Raw genomic sequence first — 20,865 nt, 5'->3', positions numbered from 1 at the left:
ATTCAAGTAGATATTTATGTAAAGTTTGGTATTATCTCTCTAATATAGAATTTTTTTGGTTTCGCTGTTTAAGTAAATACATAATATACATATATCAAAATTAAAGTTTGAAACAAAAAAAATAAACACCAATGCATGCTACTGGGAATATTCAGCCTACATCAGTGATTGATAGACCAATGGATGATTCATATTAAGTCTTAGAATCAATAATTACTTTTTTGAAAAGTCGCAACTTTACATAAAAATTTAAACAGTATGTTCTCACAAGTTGCAAATATACATAATCCATTGATAAAATTCATTGAATCTACCTACTTACTTATTTCGTTCATTCCATATATATATATATATTATCTTAACAAGAAGAATAGTTGTTCTTCAAATAAACATATCAACCCAAAGAAAAGAAAAAAAACACAAAAAATTCCAAGTCCTTATCCTTCGTGATGGATTAATATGATGCAGTTCGTGATTTACATGCATGGAGGACCGACTGGAACATTGGCGTCAAGGTCTTGAGGCGATGGTTTATTGTTCATCGAAACGGGAATCCAGGCTTAGCATTCGTTTTCGTTGATGAACATGTAAGCTCGTGATAACATATATGTTTTTATTGTACTTTAACATGTTATATAATGCGATTGACAATATATTTGTTTATAATTCAGGGCTCTAGAATTTATGGTACTTGTGGTGCTACATGTTATGAGTACTTCGAGAGGGTTTGCCCTGAAGGAGGATGGGTAAGACTGACCAATTTTGGCTTGATTCGGTCGGATTGGGAAAGGAAGGAAAGAGTTACTAAACACAAATCCCAGATCACTCTCAACTCGGAGACCAAGGCTTCACGGATCAGGCCATTGTCTGAAGATCCCTTCATGAATTTCGTTGAATTTGATGAGATTTATAAACGTCCCTATAATCACTTGTACCCAGTCGGTATGATTTTGATTTACACTCTTTAAAAACCGAAACCCGATAAATGTTTTACAATAGTTTAGTTGTTTTAAATTTATATTATTTTATCCATGCATGGCTAACAAAGTACTTTATTTTTTGCAGATCTTGTTGGAGTGTTGGTAAATGTTGGTGAACTCTTAACATCTGAGTCCTCAAATGGAAATACTGAAAAAACGCTGAATTTCACTATCAAGAATCTTGAGTAAGAATATTTTAAGTTTGACTCATATAAATTATGATAAATAAAGAGAAAAATAATTATTAATTTTAATTTTGAAAAAGGGATCAGACTGTTAATTACTTGGCTCATGGTGATTTCGCTGTTGATATCAAGAACCAGACAGTAGGCGTAGATGGTCCGGTTGCGATTTGTGTATTGACGGATTGGATCGTCAACAAATATCAAGGTATGTGATCTATAAATTTTAATGAGGTTTTATATCATGCAAATAACCTAAATAATTAAACGTAGAAATATTTGTATTCTGATTTCTTCACTTGACTTTTATTTTAGATGAAATAACTATCCATGATCATGAGAATATTGACTTCTCACGCTTCTTTGTTACTCCACCTATTGACGAAGTTCTCATCTACCGTAGGAAGTAAGTATAAGAAACTTTTGGTTACTTAAAATTTCGTTTATTTAACTAATATTATACTTATATATAAATATAATGGATAGGATTTGGGAAAGGATAAAGAAGAGAATGGAGGATGCAGGAAATCATGGAATGTGACTTGCATAAATGGCGGTTTTATTAGTTTATCGTTTTCGTATTTCTCTTATCATATGTTTAAGACTTAATGGCGTGATGTTATCGTTACTATGTTTACTTATGTTTTAACTTAAACTCGGTACTGCGTTTAAATAATTATGTTGTTTTTAATCTAAAAACTTTAATTGCTGTTATTTATATAATCTGCTCTAAAATATGTGATTAGTTAACTTTAGAAAGAAATAGTTAAACCATATATACACTACATTCGTATTCATAATAATTATTAGTTAAACCAGATATACATTAATTTGAAAGATTCATATATATCTCTATCATATTTTCTGTAACCTTAGAAGATTTTATTTTATAAATCTTACATACTTGTATAGTCATAAAAAAATGTGAATCTAAATAAATCACATATTTTTAATATGAAGAAATAGTACATATGAAAATCTAGAAATTTAGTAGTTATTGGTAGTTATACAAAACAGAAAAGTAAACTTATGTGCCAAAAATATTGACTGGAATTCTATTTACCCAAAATGGTCACATATTTACACGAAAATAATATAATTTAAAAATTTCAATATTTAGCCATTTAGGAAATAATTGTAAACTATACATTTTACTCATCTGTAAGGTTTAGCGCTTTGAAAAATTATTAGTAACTATTTAAAATTATTAAACTCACACGTACCAAGATTATTAGTTTAAAATCCTAAAGACTACATCCTTAAACACGCGTATAAAAGAGTTTTTCATTATTCTTATTAACAGAATAATTAAACACATTTTTTTAGTTTAGAATCTAGGCTTTGTATAGTGTTTAGTTATTCAAAAAAATTTACATAATATCTCAGTGTTGGCTATGACATTGATCAGATTTGTGCGTAACACTAAGAAAGAAATCACCGGAAATGTTGATATCAACGTTGTTATTACGTGGTTACAAACAACGTTGAAAGAAAAAATACATACAGATAAATCCAAATATTATTGTATGAACGAATAATCATAAAATTATAAATAGTGCATATCACAGTGTTACTTTTCAGGCGGTATAATTATGTCAGTTGAACTTGCCAAAGATTATAAATAATTAGATTCCCCTGTCAAAGTTATTTCATGCAAAAATTATTACAGATTGATTTGCTTTATTCTGCATTGAAAAGTAATATTCTATCAGTTGATAGACCCTTGCATGTTACACTAGCAAATTGTAAAAACATACGAATATTCAAATATTATTACCCAAAAATTATATAACTATTCTAATATTTATTTATTTATAAATTTGTAATTATTCGATTTTGGACTAATGAACCGAAAACAATTAAGGATTGTGGTTTCAAGTATGATTTACCAAGATCTTCTATTACGAAGATCCGAAATATTTAAAATTAATAAGGCTGTATCATCTGAATTTAAAGCTTGCAGGTTTTTTGTTTTTTTGTAATATACTATAATGTTTCAATATTTAGTATTATAATTTATAGACATTGTTTCTTATTAGTTTTAGGGTTATTCTATTTATCTGGAACATTGTATTTAGACAAATGAGAATTGAAGTCATATAGTAATACACTCTTTCTCTAAGTAATATGAACTCCAATGCATTAAACATTTTCTCTCATTTGTTCACTTTGCTTGAGGACAATCAAAGGACAGTTTGCCAAATCGTTTCTTAAATATTTACTTAAGTTCACATTTGAATCAATTGTCATTTACTTTTGTTATTTTTAGCGAAACGTAGTTTAAGTATATAAACCCGTCTTTAAAAGCATAAACGTCGTTTCAAAAGTATATTAAGCCTGAATCGTTGCATAGGTATTTAAAACCCGTCTTTAAAAGCAAAACCGTCGTTTCTAAAGTATATTAAACCCGCGTTATTAAAAAAACGTTCATTTGTCTCATTTTTCATCTCCAAACCAAAAAAAAAAACAAATGGCTCCATGTAATAGAGTTTCTGAACTTCAGAAGATAAACGGCGGGCAACGTATTTGTGTCCAAGTTGTTCGAAATTATTATGATTTCACTAACATTCATTACCCTCATCGGAAGTTAGTTCTCGCTGATGAATTTGTAAGTTTGTAAGATTTTTAAAATTTATCCCTGTTCATGTGTTGGGAATGTAATCGTTTATTGATTCTTTTTTACTAAAACTGTGTAGGACAATCGCATCCTCTGTACAATGCCATCTGAAATAATTAACAAATTCGAGGATGTATTGCTCGAAGGAGAGTGGTATTTTCTTGGTAATTTTGCAGTTACCGACAGATTACCCCATCCAAGCATATCATCAAACAACTGTCATATACGTTTGAACGAGGATACAATCACTGAGAAAACCGATCCGAAGTCTTCCAGAGAAATATACTCTTTCTGTGCATACATAGATATTTTGCTTGCGTCGATTCAAACTGACCGATATCTTGGTAAGTTTCCTATATGCATGTTCTTATCTTGGTTTATCTCATTAACTTATAAATGAATTTTAAAACTTAGTTGTTTAATTTTGCAGTTGATGTTCTCGGGATTGTCACTTTTGTTCAGAAACTTCAAAGTGGAGTTCATATGTCTGATACATCGGATACACCCACAGAACGTCCACTTATTCGTTTTATACTCGAAGATCTTGAGTAAGTACAACTTGTCCTCATAATATCTGATGTCAGACTTGGATTTCTTTATATATTAAAATATGTTAATTATCTTCTATGTTGGTGTAAATATATACAGTGGAAATTCCTTGAAATGTATTGCTTGGGATAACTTGGCAAGAAAATTTGAAGAACTATGGACAAATCGTGATAAGTCTTCAAGACACATTATTGTATTTCGATTTTTCTCTTTCAATATGTGGAGAGGTATGTAAATATTAACTATTAATATCTATCCAATACAGCAATTAATCAGAAGATTAACAAATTTATTGTAACCACATGCGTTTAATCAGAAGTTTAACTAATATATTGTTTCCACATGCGTACTAAATATGTATATGTAATTAGATGAGTGGATTGTTCAATCGGAAAGATTCATATCTGATATTCTCGAGGATCCTCGTACTCCAGAAGTGGCAATAGCAAAAATGAGGTATGTAAATTACATATTTGATGTTATATCCTGTATATGTATTCTATTGACATCTATTTTGTGATTTTATAATATTGTCATATTGTTCCAGACTTGAAACTTCAGTTGATTTTACCCCTTTGGATGATGAATATGAAGATTAGAATGCTGGGACGGCTGCAACGGAGAATGCATAATCACTGGAAGATTACCTTTCTGTATTTCTTATATTAAATTCTGAATTTAAAGGAGTGATATCCTCTTTTTTTTAATTATGTAATAAATTCTGCCTTTGCAGTATAATAATTATGGTGTTTTAAACTATATTCATTACTGTTAATTATTACAAATTCTTATGTAAGATATATATTAGAGTCGTTTACATCCAATAGCTCTTTTTGAGTTTTTATTTACAATTTTTGACACTTTAGTTTAAAGTAGCACTTTATTTGAGTTTAATAGGGTGAAATAACATATTTGTCCTTATTAATGAATAAATGATATTATATCGGTTTATACTAAGTGAACCAAACCAGGTTTGTATTTCATCAAATCCTTTACTCGTTCACACACAAATTCATCTCTCTTTTTTTCTTTTATCTTGCCAACATTGAAAACACCAAACAAACAGAAAAAAAAAATCCAGATTAATCAACGAACCATCTCTCTCTCTCTCTCTCTCTCTCTCTTTTTCTCTCAGATTGATAACACCGGATTTTGACCATTTTTATGGATCACTTTAATATCTTTTACAGGTGTTTTTACTCCATTTTCAAAGGTTTTCAAAGGATTTCTATGTTTCCGGATTTTAGAAGACTTTTCAGGTAATTTGGGATAAAGAGGCACAAAATGGAACAAAAAGACTCTTTTGGATAAATGCAGACCGTCAGAACTCTCATAGAGAGACGAAGACCTTCTCACCGTCTGATCACCCTCAAAATTGGACAACTTATAGAAGAATCAACCAGCTTTCAAATGCACTTGGTTTGGAGACATTCCAACGGTTGGATCTCAAGATAATCCATTAGCCCCGAAGCCACGCGGAGTCGGCCAGCAACTCACGCGACCGCGGCCAACAAGCTATTTGCCGCGGTCAGAAGCTTCCCGACCGCGGGAAACAAGCCAATTGCCGCGGTCACAGCACTCCCGACCGCGGCATTCAAGCTCCGACTTAAAGCTCACTTATCTGAAGCCCAAAGTCATTCCCAGCCTCAATTCCGGAACCCTAGAGACCATGGAGCATTAGAGACTATAAATACATGTCATTTAGGTCGTTTTTAGGGAGAACCCTTCATACTTTACAGAAACCCTTTTCCTTTAGCCGTTTTTATGAGATTTTTGTAGAAGATTGTTCAAGTCCGAGTTCTTCAATAGAGAAGCTTTCTTTATCTCTTTTCTTTACTGTTTTTCATTACTTTTATTAAAACCAATGATGATGTCGAACTCAGCCATGTCTGAGTAGATCCCGAGTTGGGCTTAGGGTTCCCGAAAGGGGCTCTCATAATCGATTAAGACATCTAGGTTTATAGATCTGGGATTTCGACCTGTTCTCTGTTTATTCTTGTTCTTATTGCATGTATGCTTGATTGATCACCTAGTATCTGATCTAGATAGTTAGTGTTGCGAAAGTTTTCATTAAGAATCAGCCCTAGAATGAAACAGGCGATTTTTCCGTAGGAGTGGAAACCTACCTGCGGCGAGATCGTGAGTATTGACGAGTCTTATGCAGCTCTTGCGTTCTCTCCCTTCCAGGGCCAGAGTGGAAACCTACTGGTCAGGGTTGCGAGAAACAGTTGGTTATGATCACGACAGTGACGTAGTCATACCGCTGTACTCTAGCTCTAGAACCCATATATTGTTATCCGTCAATCCCAATCTATCTACCTTAATGTTAAAACCGATTATGATCCCTTAGAGTTCCCAAAAGCTCAGCGTTTTTAGCCATAGTTTACAATTTCCATCGATTTTGACTTGCTTTCTTAGACCTGCATTTTAATTTCCTTAGTTCGTTATTTACTTGCTTTATTTACCTTTCATGCGATATTTTACTTGCCTTATCTTTGTTTAGTTCGATATTTTACTTGTTCTACTGCCTTTCATTCGATTTCTTTACTTGCCTTTTTAGGATAGATTTATTTGCTTTATTTTGCTTTAGTTTAGTTCAAGAAAAACAACCCACCTTTAAAACCAATTTAGTCTAGACATAAAGTTAAAAACCGTAGAAGAATACCAGGCACACAAATCTCTGTGGATTCGATCCCTAAATACTGCAACAGATTAGCTGTGTACTTGCGGCTTTCTTTTGTTTTGTTAAGGGTAAAACTTGTTCCCTCACGTAGTTGACACACTCAGCACCGCATCACAGATCCAAACCAGCATACAGATCAAAGTCAGTGAAAAAGCTTCTCCATGGATGGTGGTGAAGGATTTGGATCTAGATTTACACTTGAATCTCGTGGTCGCGAATCCGCCATTTCTACAACTAGAATTGCTTGTGGTTATTTCGGTTGTGTATGAAGATGAGGAAGATAATAAACCGTACATGAAACAAGTTATGTGGACAAGTACACAAAGCTAATTAGTGGACACGTACATATAATGCGCTTTCCCTGTAGATATTTTTTACTGGATATATCCTTTGACTGTAGTATCATGTATGTGTTGTAGTTTCTTTCACCAACGAATGCTTGAATATGGTTGCTTTGAATTAAATTGGTGTGGACCTTTCATATGGACATATTATCATGTACATGTCATATTATTTATGTTGAATATCTTCGCTTAGAATCAAAGTTTGTATGTCATGTACATGTCCACAAATCATATTAACTATATAGTCTATGTTCCATATGGTTATAGTTATATGGATAAGTACACAAAGTTTGCTAGTGGATACATACACATAACTCACTTCCGTATAGATATCTAAATTTGCTTCATATTTTGTATGTGTTTCCATTGGCTGTAATCAGTAGTTGTACATGTCCATGACAATACATAACAATAAGATAATAACTTATCCATAGGAACATGTCCGTTGATAGTTTAATAAAGAATCAATAAAAATATCCATGTGGACATGTCTTAATGGATAAGATAATATGGATATGATTTGAACATCACAATATCATCTGCCTAGATAAATTCAGAGATGAATAAAGAAGAGAGAAGCTACGATAATGATATGGTGTAAAGCAGAGGAGCGATGGAAAGTTTTGTGTCCATGTCCACATAGATACACTTCGGTTGATATAAACGTTTAAAATACATTGCATTTATCCGTGTGGATAAGCCTATAAAATTTGCGTTCATTAGTGGTGAAAGTAGATGTGGTTGCGGTGATCATCACTTTTTTGCATTCACAACGTCGGAGACGACGGAGAGGCTTGGACTACGACATAGAGGACGACATGAATAACAGCAGATACGACGACATATACAATAGGAGATATGGTGTAAGAAGGATGAGCGATGCAAAGCTTTTGTCCATGTCCACATGGATACACCCATATTGATATGAAGCTTAAAATGCATTGTGTTTATCTGTGTGGATACGTCCATAAACTTTACGTCCATCATTGGAGAAAGCAGAATTGGTCGAGGGGGTCATCACTTATGGACAGATAGAGAGCGATGCAAACCTTTGTGTCCATGTCCACATGGATACACACATATTGATTGAAGTGCAAATTGGAACAAATCTTTGGCTATGGCAGTCGGGAGACCAACATATGATGGTGGAAAGTAGCTCACCGAGATCTATAAAAAATGAAGATGAAAATAGAGAACGTCCACAACGCTGTGTCCACACCACTGCGTTCACACTGCTATGTCCACACCGCTGCGTTCACACTAAAATATAGTCCATTGAATTAAGTACATATAGAGGTGAACAAATAGAGATTGTATACGTGTACAAGTGGACATGGACATGTAGCTAGCCAAAAAAAACAGAGAAACAGATCTAAGAAAGAACAATCTAGATTCAACAAAAAAAAACAGAAAATGGGTATAGATTAGATCCATGTGTAGACTTGTTTTAATCATGGTACCTGTAAACATACACACACAAAAAATATATTGTTGGCTCATATTAATCATAAAAAGAAATGAAGATCCAACTTAAGGAAGAGAACAAGGTGGAGAAGAGAAAGAAAAGGGAACAAAGAGAGAAGAAGAAGAAGGAAGTAGCAGAGATTGGTGAAGAACAGATTCTGACCAAGAAATACAGTTGAATTTTCTGGTGGCTCTGCAATTCAAATCTGGTTTTTATTTTTCCTGAGTTGCAGATGTTGGTGAAAAAAGATGACAGAAAATTGAAAGTAACAGAGAAAAGAAGAAAAGAAGAAGAAAAAAAGGAACGAAAAAAGAAGAAGACCAATGTTAATTTAGAATCAGGGTTAAAGAAATTATATCATAATCGGTTAAGGTGGTCAAATGATTTTCTGAAAAGGAGCATGTTGTATTTTCACAAGAAAAAATAAATGAAAGTGCTACTTAAATGCAAAGTGTCATAAACTGTAAATATTAACTGAAAAAGAGCCACATCGTGTAAATATCTCTATATATTAAGATGTTTTACAGAATAGGTTTAACCACATAATCGTCACATCCGCAGTCAAAATAACTAAATAATGTTATTTTTTTATATATAAATGAAAATTAATTCTTCCAAATAATTGTAGTAACTAATATTTATTAAACAAATTAATTAAAGATAAATATAAATTTAAATCGCATATAGTTATGTGCTAATGATTTCTGTAAAACCCGGTAATTATCTTTAAAAAATTATCTCTTAAATTAGTTGTACTTCTAGAAATGCCTGTATAAATTGAGAAAATTTGCATTTTAATAATAGTCATTTTACTTCATCAATTTTGTAGTTCTTGGTAGTTATTCATAAATAAATAAAACTTTCCTAAATAAATTGTATTGATTTGGAACACTTCTTCTTAATCGCTGATATGTATATACTCAAATAAGAAAATATACATATTTGAAAATAAAATAATTTAACATAAAATCGTGATCTATACATTTTAGTTATTCTAGGATTTATCTTTAATAGGAATTATTATTATTTACTAATAAAAAGGAAAAAATATGTGCATCATAGATATAATCGTTTAAAACCCTAAAAACCACGGCTTTATATACGATCGTAAGCTTACGATAATTCTCTCACCCTTCTAGGCAACTAATAAAAAAGAAGAAACCATTCTAGCGTCATTGCCAACAAAAGTTGCCTTGATGTTATCATTTAAAAACTTTCCAGCATCACCTAAAACAAAAGACACTCCACAAAACTAACTCCCAGCTCGGGATTAAGAACCCAAAAGAGATCCTTAAACAACTCACCCCTTAGCCCGTATTTCTATCAATTTCGAAAAGTTCGGCTAAGGAAGCAATCAAAATCATTCTCGACACAACAATCTTCATCCTTGACAATTTTCTAAGCCAACAGTTTTCGTAAACATTTACACGGATCGTTAGAAACAAGTGAATCCGAAAACGGCTAAGGAGAATACAATATATCCATAAAGCAAAAATAAAAGTCAAGTGGATAAAGCCATCCAGGCACCGATTACATAACAAGTTCCAAAAGTGAATCATCAAAAAACCTAAGTACAAAAAAAGAACATATGCAATAAAGGGTGAGGGAAAGCAGAGAGTATCAGGCCGCGGACTGCGTCTCGCGCTCGGCAAGGAGGTTCGAGAGGGCCGGTGTCCCCGCGTTCGATCCGGTCGGATCAACGACACCCAGGTTGGCCGCTGTTTCTTCAAGCGGCTCGTTGCCAATGCTGGTGTCTACCGAGTCCGGCGATACGGGAGAGAAAACCAGCTCGCCTCGGATCTCGGAGGCAATACGCTCGTACGCCTCGTCGTCGGCATATTCACTCTCCCAGCTTTTCAGCTTCGCCTCCTCGTCATCGAGCGTTGGGGCGTCTGGCTTCTTCAGGTCGGCAATCATCGCAAGATTTCCCTTGATCTGCCCCAGATCGTTCTCGTCATTTTTGGCCTTCTCGAGCTTGGCCAAACCCTCCTCCACCTTGCCGAGGCGTTTCATGAAACTTAGCCGTAAGCTCTTGCCTCGCCTCCTTTTTCGCCCGCTTGACCTTGGCATCGAACAAGGCGTCCTTGGCTTCAATACGCCTCTTAAGCATCGCCACCTCAGCGCTTTTAGCTCTCCTCGCCTCCTCGAGGCGAATGACTGAGGCGGAGACCTTGTCAACATTGGCGCGCAAAACAATCTTCTCCTCTTCCAGCCTGGACGCCCTGGCCATCGCCTCGTCCAGTTTCCCCTTTGCCGCAGCGGCTTCGTTCTGAGCCTCTTCCAGCTTCACCTTTGACGCCGCGGTCTCATTTCGGGCCTCGTCCAAGCGACGTTCGACCTTAGACAGGTCTGCCTCGTACTCGGCCATCAGGTCGTTAATGGCCGCTACAAACTGCAAAGAACAAACTCGCGTTAAACACTTAGTAAAATTCGCAAAAATAAAGGAAAGCAAATAGATTGTACCTTGGTACCGCGCTGTGCCATCGTGCCGTACGACCTCGGCCTCCTCAGCTTCTCCGGAGGAGGAAGACGCGTGTTCGCGTTATTTACACGCGAGAACATAACGGCAGAGGCGTCGGGGTCGTCGACGACCAACTTGCGCGCAGCGGAGTCTCCGTGCGTCGGCTTCCGCCTCTTCTTGGACGGCTCATCTTTCTGAACAGCAACGCCCTTCCCCTTGTCAGCGGCCGAACATTTTCGGCTGGGGTCATGTTTCTGAACAACTGAAGTCGGGGGCCTCGTCGACTTCGGGAGGGCCAAAATGGCGGAGTTCGAAGGGGTTTTGCTCCGCACCGCCGAATCATCCCCGGACGCCTTGGGAATAATTTCGCCCGTTTCCACCTCGGGCGCTGCATCTTTCTCGGCCGCCTCGGCAGTGTTGGCCTCTACGGCTCGGACCGTTTTGTCTCCTTCCTGGCTTGGCGGGTCGGGTTGAGGGATGGCCTCGGTCTGCGCTTGAACCGCCTCGTTCTGCGCTTGAGCCGCCTCGGCAGCTCGTCTCGCGGCCTCTTCTTCTCCACGCCTCTTCCTATCTCTCAGAGCGATTATCACCATTTTTTCTCGTGTATCTCTTGAGGAGCTGGAAGATGAAGAGCTGACAGGGACTCCGGCAAGGATAGCTCGGGCTTTCTGTACTCTCTCGAGGGTGAAATTCTTCCTCCAATTGACCTTCCGAGCCGAAAGAGAATCTTGAACAACAAAGAGGTCGTCGGGAATCGGGGGAAGAATGTTCCGAACTGCAAAACAAAGCAAAAAAGTAAGGGAAAAGGATACCAAAAAAAGTTCCGAGCCGAGGCTACCATGTGGTCCCCAGGCAGTCTTGGTTCTTTGAACGTAATCCTCGCCAACTGATGCCTCGTTCACCAAGATGTAGAAGAAGCGTTCAGTCCAAAACTGATCCTTGCTGGGAAAACCGCCTATGATCCGTCGCTTCGCCTTGTTGGAAATATAGAATCTATTTCCTTTCGGAGCTTTCCTGATTTCCAGCAAGTTCAGCAGGTGATGCAGCTCGATATCAAGCCCGCATTCAAAGCTTCGAACTAAGATGCCAATCATATGCCGTAATCCCCTCGGCATGATTTGCCCAATCGAGATCCCGTGTTTCCAGAGATATTCGAGTATCACTCCGGGGATCAGGAACCAGAGAAAGCAAAGCTCGAAGAACGCCTCGTACAGAGTGAAGTGATTCTCTGGAGGCTTGTCGGCTCGGTCGCTCTTCTCTGGAACGACAGACTCCACCGCCTCGGATATCCCGAAGCGATGCCTCAACGCCTCGAGCGACTCAAGGGAGCAAAGCGTAGAGCCAGGCGGGTCAGGTTTTTGTCTCTTAACTCGTGGCCCTCGCCCAGATGTGGAAGCGCCTCGGGACGCCATGAGACATTCCAACTCACGCTTCGCCTCGAATAGGTCAAAGGGAAATGCCTCTTCCTCGGCTTTGACTGCGGCGCGATGAATATCTTCATCAGGAACAGGATCCTAGGGACGGCTCGTCGAAACCGACGGCTCGTCATCTGGAGAGCCGACATCTAACGGATTTGCATGATTTGACGCCTCTTCAGATGAACGATTGGAAGGGCTCGGTGAAACAGACACCTCGGAGGATTCTGTTGTACCTCTCGCCTCGGCATCTACGCGGCTCGGCTCGTAATGAAAGAGTGAATCCAGCGAATCGTCGGAGCGGCTCGACATAATTTACAACTTATACAGGAATTACAGCACGACTCTGCGAACCTCCGCCGGAAAAAGATCTGGAACGGCGGAGACCTCGGAAACCCTAGCCGAAAAATAAATAAACTAGAGAGAGAAAGAAGAGAGAAGGGAGAGCTACCTTTAGTGAAAACAAGTGAGTCTGAAGATAATGAGGAAGAATGAAGGAGCTCACCTATTTATAGGAAAACCGAAGCGCATGAATTCTGTGTAAACCTCGGGAAACCGTCCAACAGCGCGTGGGATCCGCGGTGAATTAGCTAGCCCGAACTGCATCGGTGGCACGCGCCAATAGATCAGGAATTTTCTCTCGGAAGACAAACAGTTGGGATACCCAAGTTTTCAGCCGATATCTTACCCAAGTAAGCTCCTCGTCGTTAACGAAACGGCTCGGCATTAACTCTCTCTTGAAGCGCCTCGTCGTTAACGAAACTGCTCGGCATTAACTCTCTCTTGAAGCGCCTCGTCGTTAACAAAACGGCTCGGCATTAACTCCCTCTTGAAGCGCCTCGTCGTTAACGAAACAGCTCGGCATTAACTCTCTCTTGAAGCGCCTCGTCGTTAACGAAACGGCTCGGCATTAACTCTCTCTTGAAGCGCCTCGTCATTAACGAAACGGCTCGGCACTAACTCTCTCTTGAAGCGCCTCGTCGTTAACAAAACGGCTAGGCATTAACTCTCTCTTGAAACGCCTCGCAGTTAACAAACGGCTCGGTATTAACTCTCTCTTGAAACGCCTCCTCGTTAACGAAACGGCTTGGCACCAACTTTCTCTCGAAACGTCTCGCCGTTTATTCGGCTCGACTGAACCTTCTCAAAACGCCTCATCACGGCTCGCCACTACTAAACAGAATCGCCTCGTCCTTAACTTGCCTCTGCATCCTCAGCACCTTCTTGAAATGCCTCGGTATCCTCGACACTCCTTGGGAACGCCGCGGCATCTTTTGGCTTAAGTCGTAACAGCTCGACTCGATGGTTTATCCTACAGTCAGGAGTAATGGACCTCGTCATTCTCGCCTCCGAAACTGACGAGCTGGGGGGCTAACTGTTGGGGTCGGTTTTCACCCCAAGCGGATAAAACCATCTCGAAATGACTAAGTATGGAAGAAAGACAAATTAGCCGAGCTGCGCTCACCAAGACAAGTGGGAGAGCCGTGGAGAAAGATAAGTGGGAGAGCCGTGGAGAAAGGCAGATGGGCCGAGCCGTGAATAAGGAAAGATGGGCCACGCCGTGCAAAGATGGGCCGAGCCGTGAAGAGGAACAAGTAGGCCGAGCCGCAGGAAGGATGTCCAGTGGGCCGAGCTGTGCAAGAAAGCAGGTGGACCGAGCTGTATCGTAAGAAATGGGCCGAGCCGCGCCTCGGTGAGGTGGACCAAATCACGTCGCGATTCGAATGACAAGTGGGCCTAGCCGTGGAGAAGTTTTGATGGGCCGAACCTAGGCCTTGAAAGACAAAGCCCATAGAAACCCTAGGTGAAATACAAAGGCGGTGAGCCGCACGAGGCGATAAGGAAAATATTCCCAAAATCTCTCCCGAAATTCTCGGCTAGGCGGTTCTGAGAATTAGTATAAATAGACGATGTATACAATTCATTCTGTAACTTTTACAACCCTAAGCAATAAGAGCTAAACACTTTTACAGCAAGAAAAACTTTATTTCGATCTTACTGTTCTTGACGATAAACCCTAGAAGTTTCTGATCCCTTAGTTTTTCTTAAACAAATTTCTGGTTGTGCGAGTTTTGGCTCACACATTGGGCGTTAGAGAATTCGCCGGGAAATCATAGACTAGCTAACAAGAGAATTAAACATAGATTTTTTTTTAAATATGTTCTTGAAATCAAACTCAGACTAACCTACTCATGGAGTATTAATCACAAATCAATTCACTCCCATTCAGTTCTCTAAGTGTCTAGACAAATTAGTTTGATAATTTCACATAACTCTTTAGATCGACTCACACCGTGTAAGAGAATTTGTTCATCTAAATAAGGTTAATCAATTAGACAACACTTTCGGTGAGTAAATCAATCTAATCGCAGTAGCTAGATGGTCGATCCAAGCCACATAAACGAAACGCAAATTTAGACGAAGAATTCTAAAGATAAACCTTAATCTAACAAACCAGAAATCAATCCATGAATCCCTTTGAAAAATCCCTTAAAACCCAACAAGTAAATTATTCAATCATAGTGTATAAGAACATCACAGAAGTATTATAGTTTGCCGGAAATTAAATAGGAGAAAGGTAAAAAACAAAGAACAAGGATGAAGATGGAGATCGATGCTGGCTCCTTCGGCGACTCCTTCTTCTCCAGAAGACGGCAACTCCGAGGTGTGCGGCCCTCTTCTCTTCTCTCTCTCCACGACTTGGTCATTAGAATGACCTAAAACGAGTATATATGGCCTTCTTAATTCGTTGGAGATGTCTAGGGTTTGAAGAATAAGTAGTAGGCTGAACTTGGGATTCAATTAGGTCACTAACGGACATCAACAATGTCTGGCCGCGGTCGCGGCGGTCCTGAACGCGGGGAATCATGGTCTGGTCGCGGTCGTGGTCTATGCTCTCTTTCGAGACTGCATTTTCTGTCTTTAGTGCCTCACGAATATCTGAAGATATAACCGTTGGATTGTCTCCAAACCAATTGCATTAAACGTTGGGAATGATCGGACGGTGATAAGGTCTTCATCGAGTGCCATACTTCTGACGGTCTGTATTTATCCAAAATTGCTCATTTCGTCCAAATTGCACATCTTTAGTCAAAGTTTCCTGAAAAGTCTTTTAGACCTCTAAAACATAGAAATCACTTAAAAACCATTGAAAACAGAGTTAAAAAACACGCATAAGATATTAAAACGATCTATAAAAATGGTCAAAATCCGGTGTTATCAATAATGTCGGCTCGAAAACTGAGACCATACTTCCAGTCGCACCTGATTGTAGTCCTTGCTACTCTGCCACTATGAAGCATCCTGCATAGCCCAAGCCAATCCGGAAGACTAATGAAATGGGCGGTGGAGCTAAGTGAATACGACATCGAATACAGGAACAAGTCGTGCGCAAAGTCTCAGGTATTAGCCGATTTCTTGATCGAACTTCCAACTGAAGGAGTAGAAAAGCCAACCTCCGAGTCTACATGGACATTGCATGTTGATGGTTCGTCATCGAAGCAGGGTTCGGGGGTAGGGATCGACTAACATCACCAACCGGCGAGATTGATAACACTGTATTTTGACCATTTTTTATGGATCATTTTGAAACTTTTTCTATGTTTTTTATTGCTTTCAAGTACTTTTATTACGTTTTTTTAGTATTTGTAGTTCCAAAACTCTTTTCAGGAAACTTAGGGAAAAGCTTAACAAAATGGATAGAAGAGCAGATTTTCAGCTCAGAGTCAAACCGTCAGAAGTTCACCCCCGATTGAAGGCCTTCTCACCGTCTGATCCAACTTTAATTTGCCAGCACACTTTACAGCTTGGCAATCCAACGGTTCAATCAAAAGATACGCGAAGAAGAAGATGTCCCGTAAACTGGTTGGTAAGCATTTCCACCCGCGGCTAACAGCCATTTCACCATGGTCAGAGGCTTTCCGACCGCAGCCAAGCACCCATTCCCCGCGGCCAAGCACCCATTCCCCGTGGTCACGCACTTCCCGACCGCGGCCAGCTAACTCCGAACTCAAAGGCCCATTTCTGAAGCCCAAGTAATTTTCTCAGCCTCAATTCTGGAACCCTAGACACCAGAGAGCATTGGAGACTATAAATACTTATCATTTAGGTCGTTTTTAAAAGAGACGAAATACTTTAGAAGAAATTTTTCTTTAAGCTTTTGTTTTTAGGTTTAGGGAGAGAGAGATCTATCTCTTGAACCCTTGTTCTTCCTTTTTCAATTTCGATTATTGCCCTACTTTTTAAAACTATGTTTTTGATTTCGTTCATCATGTCTGAGTAGTTTTATTGTTGGGTCAAGGGGATGTTCGATGGAGATATAAATGTTCAATGAGGATTCCATGAGCTATTGAAGCCGAATCTTAGAACTTTTTCTTCTGAATTTATTTTTCCTGCATGAGAGTAGCGTCATGAACTACAATCTGATCCAGATGCTTGGTGACTGATCCAGATCTAGTTTGGGAGAGCAAAACAAACATAGGAGTGGAAACCTACCTATGAGAGATTTGTGAATGCTGACGAGTCTTAAACATAATGCATCATTTCCCTTCCAGAGCCAGAGTGGAAACCTACTGGTCAGTGCTGAGAGAGATAGTTGTCTATGATCACGAAAGTGGCGTATTCATACGTTCGTGACTCTAGTTCGAAAAGTTTAAGCTAAGATCTTATCAAATTTACTCTCTAGCAATATTTTGAATAGTTCATACCCCAGAGAAAACTTTCCTGAAACCCAGCGCCTCTTTTCTATAGATTTAGAGCGATTTTATTTCAAGCTTTAATTCATCATTTTCATTCTCTTAATCGATTTTCATTTAAGCAATTAGGTTTAGTCATTTTTCTCGTTTTTAGTAGATTTCATTAAGTTTAGTTATTACGTCATTTTAATTCCCGTATTTTCTCGTTAAGATTAATTTTTACGATTTATAGACACCATCAAAACCCTCACAAAAATCGTCTGGTTCTAGACTTCCTTACTTTATATTTCTTTCGAAGGCTTTTGTAAGAAAAATCCTCATTCCCTGTGAATTTGATCCCTAAGTACTACAATCGATCAGCTGTGCACTTGCGGCTATTGATTTCATTTAGGGTAAAACTTGACACCCTCACGCAGATACACATCAGCGATCATCGAACAGTCATTTCGTTTCACGTTTCATGCATCCAACAACGAAGCAGAATACGAGGCATTAATCGTCGGACTTCGGCTCGCACTTTGGATCCGAATCCAGAAAATCCGTGCCTTCTGTAATTCACAGCTAGTTGCGAACTGGTTCAGTGGAGAATACGAAGCAAGAGATAGCAGAATGGAACCGTATCTGAAAGTAGTTCAAGAGTTGACGAAGCAGTTCAAGGAGTTCGAGCTTACATGATTACCTCGAGGGGAAAATATATCTGCTGATGTCCTAGCTGTCCTCGCTTCAACCTTGGATCCAGGATTAAAAAGGGTCATACCAGTGGAATTCATCGAGAAACCCAGCATCAGTGTTGTAAACAGAGTCAACCTGATCAACCCTCCCGAAGAAGACTAAGAGATCAACGAAGGCAACGGCATAGCCGACATGGACGAGGATGCTTCCCGAGAAACAACAGAGTATGGGAGTGACAAAGAATGGATGAGAGCAATTCGGACGTAGATCGCAGACGGAGAAGTACCATCGGACAAGTAGGCAGCTCGAAACTCAAAGCTCAAGTAGCCCGTTATATACTCATGGACAGAAACGTCTTCAAATGACAGTTTTCGGGACCATTATTGACATGCGTCGAGGGAGCCGAGGCGAGGAAGATTATGGAAGAAGTTCATAGTGGTGCATGTGGTAACCATTCGAACGGAAGATTTTTAGCGATCAAGATAATCTGACATGGTTACTACTGGCCAACCATGGTGAAAGATTGCGAGAAGTTCTCTGTCAAGTGTGAAAAATACCAGAGGCACGCTCCAACCATCCATCAGCCTACCAAACTGTTATCATCAATCTCGGCTCCTTATCCGTTTATGAGGTGGTCAATGAGCATCGTCGGGCCTTTGCACAAGTCTAAACAGAAACGATTCCTATTGGTCCTAACTGATTATTTTTACAAGTGGGTCGAGGCCGATTCGTATGCGAGTGTCAAAAATGCCCAAGTCGAGCATTTCGTCTGCAAGAATATTATCTGTCGACACGGGCTCCCTTACGAGATTGTTACAGACAACAGATCCTAGTTCATCTCGGCTCAGTTCAAACCTTTTTGTGAGAAATGGAAAATATGATTGAGCAAGTCGACACCGAGATACCCACAAAGAAACGTTCAAGCCGAAGCAGCTAATAAGAAGATTCTCGACAGGCTGAAGAAACGGCTCGACGCTAAAAAAGGTCGTTGGACGGACGAATTAGAAGGAGTGTTATACTCCAAGACGAGCGATAGGAAAAACCCCCCTTTGCCCTAGTTTACGGAGTGGAGTGCGTTATTCTGCCCGAAGTGGATTTCCCTGGAATTCGTCGAAGACTTTTCCCTGAGCTGGACCTAGTGAATGAACGTCGCGATCAAGCACTGATAAGACTTCAAAATTACCAGCAGGCAACAGCCAGATATTATAACAAGAATTTCTTAAGTCGGCGGTTCAAAGAAGGTGACTTGGTACTGCGGTAGATTTTTCAGAACACCGCGGAAAGGAACGCAGAAAATCTGGGAGCAAATTGGGAAGGACCTTATAAAATCACCAAGGTAGTCCGACCCGGAGTCTATGAGATAGAAAACATGGAAGGAGCCGCGATTCCGAGATCCTGGAATGTGATGCATTTGAAGAATCATTAGGTGGCATCACCTGAAACCCTTGAACTACGAGAGAGCTTGATCCCTGAAAAAAGTACGTAGACAGCCTATTTTCGGATGGGTTCAGCTGTCCCCCCTCCTAAAATGAAAGGGGGAGTGGGTACGTATACGTCATACTTCCCTTTATATTCACAAGAAGTATTTCGAAATTCTTTTCTTCGGATTTCTGTTTGTTCTTCAAAAAATGTGTTTTGTTACTCATCTGATTTCTTTCGCAACGAAAGTTGTTTTTCTTACACATTTTCTTCATAACTCTCGCATATAGTATCTTACATTCGCATCTTCTATCTCGTTGTTGGCCACAACAGATAAACTAAAACAAATTCTCTAAACAAATTTTAACCACTGCTCCTATATGGATTATGGTTCAATGACATCCTTCACAGGATAACAGCGCGCTATATAAATTTCTTTTTGAACGATCCCTCAACAGTTTACGGATAAGTAGGCTGATACACATCGCAAATCCTAAACACTTAATCCCAATCGGTTATCAACACCTCGGAATCAATACCGAGCCGTTTTTACAACACCCCTTTTTATATTCTAAGTTCCGAGAGTAAAAACTATACAGTCGAAAAATCGTAACTAAATGCAAAGTTCAAGCGATTCAATAAGTCCAAAAAACCGATATCATTTGCTGTCAAGGCACAAGTCATTCCAAGCACCTCGGCTCGGCAGTAGAAACAAAACCAACAAGACATAGTTCAGAAGCAGCATAAGTGGATAAAGCCATCCAGGAAAACGATATGTGATAGCAAGCGCAGAAATCACTCTCTTGGAGACCTTCCAGAACTGCTCCTCTCCTCGACAAGCTCGGCGACTCGCGGTGTTCCGATGTTGGAACCTGTCGGCTCGGACACACCAACCAATTGTGCAGAAGCTTCGACCGATTCGTTCCCAAGTTTAGCACCAACCGAATCCTCGGAAGCGGGACTCAAGGTGAGCTCGCCCCTAAGGCAAGTAGCGACTCTCTCAAACCCCTCGTCAGCTCCCACCAAGTCGGCTCGCCACAGCTTCAGCTTCTCCACTTCGGCATCGAGAGTTGGAGCATAGTCCTTCTGGACGAGCTCGATAAGTTGTAGGTTCCCATCAATCTGCGCAAGATCCAACTCATTTTGCTTCGCGTCGGTCAAGTCTTTCAGGCTCTTTTCCACGCTGCTGAAATGACCTCGAACCTTTTCGGTCAGGTCCCTCCTTGCAGATTTTACCGCTTTCTTGATGTTGGCCTCGAGAAGAGCATCCTTCTCGGCCAGCTGCCTCTGCAAAGAAACAATGTCGGAATCTTTCCTAGTTCTTGATTCCTCGAGCCGAACAGCAATATCGGTCGCCTTGACGCACTCGTCCTTCAGCGTCTTC

General features: G+C 39.6%; 1 protein-coding gene across 1 annotated transcript; it reads right to left on the bottom strand.

Moving 5' to 3' along the window:
* Positions 1–10,774: 10,774 nt before the first annotated feature.
* On the bottom strand, positions 10,775–13,008 carry LOC112086646 (uncharacterized protein At3g60930, chloroplastic-like). The gene is made up of 4 exons (XM_024155617.1): positions 12,804–13,008; positions 12,120–12,758; positions 11,284–12,056; positions 10,775–11,212 (listed from the first exon to the last, which is right to left on the bottom strand). Exons 1-4 carry the CDS (start codon positions 13,006–13,008, stop codon positions 10,775–10,777), a joined length of 2,055 nt encoding a protein of 684 aa, XP_024011385.1.
* Between the last annotated feature and the right edge of the window lie 7,857 nt (positions 13,009–20,865).

The sequence above is a fragment of the Eutrema salsugineum genome, unplaced genomic scaffold (assembly GCF_000478725.1).
Source record: "Eutrema salsugineum unplaced genomic scaffold, Eutsalg1_0 scaffold_2, whole genome shotgun sequence".
Lineage (NCBI taxonomy): Eukaryota > Viridiplantae > Streptophyta > Magnoliopsida > Brassicales > Brassicaceae > Eutrema > Eutrema salsugineum.
This window is presented reverse-complemented; position numbering and strand designations above follow the sequence as displayed.